Genomic DNA, 7,364 nt, shown 5'->3' with positions numbered 1-7,364 from the left:
AATTCTTATATTAGCTTTAGTGTAATTGAAAATACTTGAATGAATCAATTGTGTTTATTTTCCAGGTCTTCCTGAAAAGTATTACAGTTTAACCTGGTTTCTCAGTCCTATCCTGGGTCTCCTCTTCACACCTCTGATTGGCACAGCCAGTGACCGCTGTAGCCTGCGATGGGGCAGGAGAAGACCGTTCATTCTGGGTCTTTGTGTAGGTGTACTGCTGGGAGTGGCACTGTTTTTAAATGGTTCATTAATAGGTGAGTGCAAGGCTTCAAGGGAGATAATCTGCTAACAAATCATAAAAAATGCAGTTCAGCAAATCCGGTCTGTGTATATTTTGTGGTATTCTCTTCAGGCCTTTCCGTCGGCGACACTCCCAATAAGCATACTATCGGCATCGTTCTTACTGTGCTGGGCGTGGTGGTGCTGGACTTCTGCGCTGATGCCTCAGAGGGACCAATCAGAGCTTATCTGCTGGATGTTGCAGACACAGATGAGCAAGATATTGCGCTGAACATTCATGCATTCTCTGCTGGTAAGTCTATGTAGATTTTTGGAGGTTTCGTTCTCAACATTCACAAGACTGTGAACCAGGAATTCATTCAGCGGGGATCAGACTGTCAACATTCTTAGATATCTGGACATCAACACACAGTTCACCACGCATACTACAGCTACTTCGTCCTCTTTCCCAGAATGAAATCTAAGTTGAAGGCTCACCTCTTTGACACAGTGGAGGAAAGACATGGACCGTGTAATTTGAATGTTCACATGGATGCAGAAAGCGAATGTTCTGAACATTATCAAATCTGAATGCATGCATAATGTTAGGATTACAGTTGCACAACCCTCCATACATATTTACAAATAATAATGCTACACTAATCCCCTTATACCTGTCTCTTTAGGGCTTGGTGGAGCAATAGGATACATGCTTGGAGGTCTAGACTGGACTGGCACAGCTCTGGGCCAAGCATTTCAATCACAGGAGCAGGTTCTCTTCATGTTTGCAGCCATCGTCTTTATTATCTCTGTCGCACTGCACATGTTCAGTATCCCTGAGCAGCCCTTCAGTCCATCAAACCAGGTTAAAGACACAGAAAATGGGGATTCTACTGGCCAGGTATCTTTGAAGCCAGCTGGCCGCACACTGGATGTAATTACAGAAGAGGATGCTTCTGCTCGAGCTCGATCCAGAGACGACCCTGAATCAGATCCTAAGGAAGTGGAAATTGACTTTCTTGCTGTGGAGCGAGTAAGGAGTAAAAGTGATTCAGTCTTAGCCATGCCAGATGCTACAATTGAGTTAGATGCAGACCTTGACCCAGACACACAAAATTTCTTGCCAGAGACACACTTTCAACCTGAAATGCAAGAAGAGCTTGAAGATGTTTTCAAACTATCAGATTCCAGTGCTGAAGCCCCACCTTCTTTCGGACCACAACCCCCTCCTGATGGGATTGCCGACGTGACGCCTATAAGTTCAGTTTTATCTGAACTTAAAGATTCAGCAAATGGTCATCCGTCCTTCCAGCAGACCAACTGGGGCTCAGAGGATTCCCAGTTGAAACTGGTAAAATGGCTGCTGTGATCAAATATGGTTTTTGTTTGTTTTTTAGCTTATGGTAACTTTGAGACAAACAGTAATTTGTACCACACTGCCTCTCTCTTCTGTCCTAGCAGGCCAAACCTGCCAATGGTTCTGAGTTCCCCAGTGTTATGAAAACCCATGGCACCAAGCCGGGAAACCATACATCCAGTACACGGCCAGGCAGACCCACCTACTACAGACAAGTATGGTTTAATTTATTGTTTAATCTTTAATTGACAACATAGGTTATTTTGCAGATGTATAAAAACTGATTTTGGTGGGTTTTGTCTCTTCAGCCCTCATTTACCTTTTCATATTATGGTCGAGTTGGAGCACAACGGCATCGAATGCGACACACAGGACATTTCACCCCTCGGCCAATCACCACGTCCCAAAGTTTGAATGATTTAAGCATCATCCAGCGGCATACAGACAGACGACGGTTGCAGCTTTCAGCCAGCAGTGTGTCATCTGAGGGCTCAAGCAGTGAGGGAGGAACAGACAAGGGTGGGAGTGTACGGCTGCTGTGGTTGTCCATGTTGAAGGTGAATTTCTTCTTCATTCTCCTACTACAGCACTGGATTATGTCAACAGAGATGACTGATGTTCCAGTAATAAATACTGCCTGTATTACTTTCACTCTAGATGCCCAGTCAGCTCTGGAGATTATGTGTGTGTCACCTGCTCACATGGTTCTCCATTATAGCTGAAGCTGTGTTTTATACAGATTTCATGGGGCAGGTTATTTTCCAAGGAGACCCCAAGGTATACACACAAGCACACACATACAGATACCTTCCAAATCCTATCTGTATTGTTGTTGAAGCACTACCTGACATCATTTGGTATTTTGTATTCCTTGGAAACCACACAGTAGTGCAGTGGACTTAGCACATTTTACAATTTATGAGTATGAGGCACTAAAATGTCAGTGGAAGTCAAATCGTCAGTGTTTCTACTTTTTTTCTTTTTTCTTTAAGGCACCAGCCAATTCCACAGAGCTACAAAATTATCACAAAGGAGTACAGATGGGCTGCTGGGGACTGGTGGTTTATGCTGCTACTGCTGCTGTCTGCTCTGGTAAAACTCAAACAGCTTCATTTTTTTTATAGAACTATTCAGCTAACTACTCAGTGAATGACAGTTTTTCTCCACCCAGCCATCCTTCAGAAGTATCTGGATCATTTTGATCTCAGCATTAGGGTCATCTACATTCTTGGGACTCTGGGATTCTCAGTAGGTGAGCTGACTTATTAGAATAGTTGAAATATGAGTATAAATGTTGTTAGCCTCTGTAAAGTTACTTACGGATTGGATTCCCTCTCATCTTAGGTACTGCAGTCATGGCAATCATCCCTAATGTTTATGTTGCGATGGTGATGATCAGTACCATGGGCATCATCTCCATGAGTATCTCCTACTGTCCCTATGCATTACTTGGCCAGTACCATGAAATAAAAGAGGTATGATCACACTTATGTTCCTGGTGCATACTAAAACCATTATGGTCAAGTCTGAGGTTGTTTGACCAAATGTGCTGTAATTCAGTTCAATTCAGTTTTATTTATATAGTGTCAAATCACAAAAATTAAAAACAATCCTTATATTTAAAATTATGTTAATATCCCCAATTACTTTTGAAAATGATTGATGTGTCTATAAATGGCTCCAGTTTTTATAGTTTCTAAACAGTTAATGCAATAATTCAATTAAACCACTTTAATTAATTACTATTTGTTTTGAGCCTCTTCCCCATTTATTCAATTAGAAACATCGGTCGTTTCAGTATAGTTACAGTCTTTCCTGTCATGCTTCTTTTCTCAGTACATTAACCACAGCCCAGAAAACACTCGAAGAGGTTTTGGGATTGATTGCGCTATTTTAACCTGCCAGGTAAGTACTGTACCAAATTAAGCTGACCCTGATGCATAAATTCAGGTTACACTGAGCAAAATGAGAAACATTCAAAAGTGAAACGGCATGTTTAGGTTTTTGTAAATAGTCTGGTTACAGTATTTCCTCTTTCAGGTTTACATCAGCCAGATTTTGGTTGCATCAGCACTTGGATCTGTGGTAGAGGCAGTTGGCAGTGTGCGTGTCATTCCCATTGTGGCCTCTGGAGGTTCTTTCCTTGGCTTTCTTGCAGCTTGTTTCCTTCTCATTTATCCTGATTTGGAGCCCAGCAGCTCAGAGCAGGACGAGGATTCGGTGGGTTTTCCTGGAGTAGAAGACCAGAATGCAGAAAATACCAGTGAGCAGACACAGGCTCTGCTGAAACTCACAAACACAGATACAGAAACGGAGAGTTTGAATAAGATGGAAAACCACTCTTCTACCTGAGCATGACCATACAAAGACTTGCTTAGGATTATGCTCATCAAGCAGAAATCACAGGATGTGAGGTTTTTACCAAATGCATCTACCTGATTTACAGATTTTACATTCTGGACCTTTCTGAAGGAAAGATCAGAAAAAGAAAAAAAAGACATGGCAGAAAGTTAGGTCCATATTAAGATATCAAGGTGGAGCTGAGCTGGAACAATTATTTGCTTTGTGTACTAACAGAAATAAGTATTTCAGTTTTGATATGTTTCATTTGTCGTACTACCTCAGCTCTAATGCAAATAAATTTCCAGCTGCTTAGATTTAAAGAAGCCATTAGAATACCAAAAGACAAATGACAGCTATCTGTTGTGACTGTTGAAAGTAAATTAGATGGTACTACTGAAACAAACTTTATTGAAAAATGGATTTAAGAAGCACACAGGGCACTTTCTGTCTCTCTTCTGAATGCTGATGCTGCAGAGTAAAGTAATGTCTGACACTTTACATCATAGAAGCTGTTCTATAACTGCTTAATAGACAATCACGATGCTGTAAAAATTATGTGTATTCCTGCATTACCTGCAGGCTAAATACAGATGCAGAAAACATTTTCCAATTTTTTGCTGAAGTGCCTTGAGATATTAATGTTGCTGGCTTTAATGCAATGGGATTCTGTCATTTAGACATAGGTCACTTTAGCTCACTCAGTATTTTGTCATGTGTGCATAAGGTTTGTTGCATTTGTGAAAACTGTTGTTGTCAGTATTGTCTCTGGCAGATAATTGGAATTCTCTTTGGGCATCTGAGAGGTTCCATAATGCATCATGTGTGTCTGTTGTTGACCACACAGAGACTTTCAGAGTTGTGGAGACTTTTTTGTGTTTACTTGAACGAAAGCATTTTTTTTTAGTCGCACCATTGAGATTTTATCCTCAGTTTTTCAATTCTGCAAACGAAATCTAGGCTGTTTTGAACTTGAGTAAGTTCATGAAAATCAGATTCCGTGGCAGAGTTAAAAATGTGAAGGAAAGCAGACAAGTGATCATTGCTGAAAGAGGTTGTTTATCTTTATTTGTTAAACGTCAGGACTGAGAATGTTTGTAAAAAACATCTCTTTATGTGTGGAAGGCTATCCTCTTTGAAGAATAAAAGAATAAAAATCCAGCAGTCACACTGACTTCAAGTGAAAGTGTAACAAAGTGAGTCAGCGCTCTTACCCTGATGAAGTTAGCTATTTTAGCCGAAACATCAACAGCATAGTTAATTTTTAGCAGTGACTTACACAACACCTTCTGGTGTATTTAATAGTGCAAAAAATGCCAATTTCAGTTCTAGGTTCATTTCTCTCACTTTATACTGTATCTGATTCAAAAGTCAGATGTTTTTTCCTTTCAGATTTGGACAGCCATCGCTTTTAACACCTGCCAGTTTGTCCCAATTCAGCCCCCAGCTTATCTATTCATGCAGTTACCTCCGTGAACAAGTAACTCCCTGTCACAGTCCCTTTCATAGAGTGCATTTCTGCCAGCTCCTTTGTAATCTCACACTCTTTTGTTATCCCACGTACAAAGATGAGAAACTGGGACACTGCGGACCTAACAGCGCTCATCCCGAACTGAAGTGAAAAGTTAAAATTGTCTGGCTAAAGCCTCACATTTTTCACAGTGTCCTTGATCTGTCTTGTTACTATTTGCATATTTTCAAATGCTTCTTTTATCTCAGGGCTAATTAGCCAGGCAGAGTCCACCAAATACTCTTTGATAAACTCCTCATCTGAGAACATCCTACTAGTGATGGGTAGACGAGGCCTCGTGAAGCGTTTCAGCACATTCCCCAAACTGTATCGATACTATGTTGACACAGTGTTGTTGTTTTGCTCCATACTGACACCTGCTGGACCTTAAATATCATTGCAGGCAACTTACTTGAGACTCACAACAGACACTGATTCAATGACCTACTCATACTTGTATACTCTGTAAGGTATTGTACTTTCCATGGAATCATTTTATATCTTTTACATTTCAAATATTGTAGGCATCTTTAAAATATATTGTGAATGACATTAAGTGAAAATTAAAATGAAAGTATTGTGAATGTAATATTACCCATTTAAATGTAATTGACTCAGCGTTTATTATAAATTTCTATTCAGAAAAATACGTTTATCCAATGTTTTTACATCAGTACATTTTTACATTTTTACATTTTACATTTTACATTCAGTCTATTGCGTTTTTTTGACACCATTTCCCCAGCTTTGGAAAACACACGCTCACGGGGCACAGATGAAACTGGGGTACACAAAAACTGTAAAGCCAGGTGGAAAAGGTTCGGATAAGACGTCTTCCTATTCCCCCAGTACGTTAAAGGATCCTCTGATCTTGGAATGTTTCTCTCTGCCAAGTAGCTGGACCTCAGTGATGGAGTCCGCTGTTGCATTGTTGGTTTGTCTGCCAACTTCTTCATCGAGCTGCAGGTTTTCTGAAATAATAAAAAATGCATGGCCATTTTAGTTTTTGTCATCTACCCCAAATTAGTACACATTAGCATCAAAATAAATGTAAGAATAAGCTGATAATACTGAACTTGTCTGGAACAGGTGACTGCTCTGATGAAGGTCCAGGCTGTGGCTCAGATGCTGTGCGGTACTGCAGCACACTCCATTTTCAGGCGACTGACTGCCTCACTACACTTGGAGGAACTAAGAAATCCGAGTTTTTTAAATCTGGGGTCTAAAAGGGTTGATAGGGTCAACACACTTAATGACTCCAGGTTAGAAGCAGTGTCTGTGACATGACGCCTAAGTTGGTCATGGAGATGGGTGGCTGTTTGTGTGCGTAGATGTAAAGAGTTCCGGTCAAGTGCACAATAAAGCATTTTCATCATCGGGATGATCTTTGATCCTGAAACTCTCCTCAGACAACTCCACTGTGGCCTGATGGAAAGGGGCCAGCACAAGAAGTGCTTCCCTTATGATGTTACACTCATCAGCCGTAAGTGGAGTTAAATCTGTTGAAGAGAAGCAACAGATACCCAGACTGGTTCTTTCTCATCATGTAGCCGTGACAGCATCTGATACGTGCTGTTCCAATGTGTTGGTACCTCGTTGATAAGTTTCAAGATGGGCCGTCCCATCTGCTGCTGCACTTTGGCAAGCTTTTCTTTGGCTGTAGTGCTGGATCTGAAGAATGATACGATTTGTCTAGATTTGTCTCTTATGGATGAAAGTTCAGGGATTTGATCACATGATTTCTTGACTAATAAATTTATTGCAAACTGAATGTCGACTTTGGAGAGTTCTTGTTGCTGCAATCATGTTTGGTGCTGTCGGTCAGTGGACACCTTACCTTATTTGTGATGGCCCAGTCATCCATCATGCCTGTTTTGAATTGGGCCAAATTGTCTGCAGTGTGACTTTGTGGAAAGTGTTTCACACCCAACACAGATG

General features: G+C 40.8%; 1 protein-coding gene across 2 annotated transcripts in view; it reads left to right on the top strand.

Annotated features, from left to right (window-relative positions):
* LOC102215466 (solute carrier family 45 member 4-like) overlaps positions 1-4,631 on the top strand; it is a 9,879-nt gene extending 5,248 nt beyond the window's left edge. Inside the window, exons 3-13 of one of the 2 annotated variants that reach the window (XM_013912220.1) lie at positions 66-254; positions 353-532; positions 906-1,570; positions 1,681-1,791; positions 1,885-2,133; positions 2,234-2,353; positions 2,569-2,668; positions 2,748-2,828; positions 2,921-3,051; positions 3,413-3,481; positions 3,617-4,631. In XM_013912220.1, the coding sequence (XP_013767674.1) occupies positions 66-254; positions 353-532; positions 906-1,570; positions 1,681-1,791; positions 1,885-2,133; positions 2,234-2,353; positions 2,569-2,668; positions 2,748-2,828; positions 2,921-3,051; positions 3,413-3,481; positions 3,617-3,928 (2,207 nt within the window). In that variant the 3' untranslated portion in view covers positions 3,929-4,631. Of the gene's footprint in view, positions 1-65; positions 255-352; positions 533-905; positions 1,571-1,677; positions 1,792-1,884; positions 2,134-2,233; positions 2,354-2,568; positions 2,669-2,747; positions 2,829-2,920; positions 3,052-3,412; positions 3,482-3,616 lie in introns of both variants that reach the window. The other variant, XM_005738545.1, reaches the window with a different exon arrangement.
* The last annotated feature ends 2,733 nt before the right edge of the window (positions 4,632-7,364 follow it).

The sequence above is a fragment of the Pundamilia nyererei genome, unplaced genomic scaffold (genome assembly GCF_000239375.1).
Source record: "Pundamilia nyererei isolate P.nyererei 1_Seehausen unplaced genomic scaffold, PunNye1.0 scaffold00084, whole genome shotgun sequence".
Classification (NCBI taxonomy): Eukaryota; Metazoa; Chordata; class Actinopteri; order Cichliformes; family Cichlidae; genus Pundamilia; species Pundamilia nyererei.
Note: the sequence above shows the minus strand (reverse complement) of the source record. Positions and strands in the feature narration are given on the sequence as shown.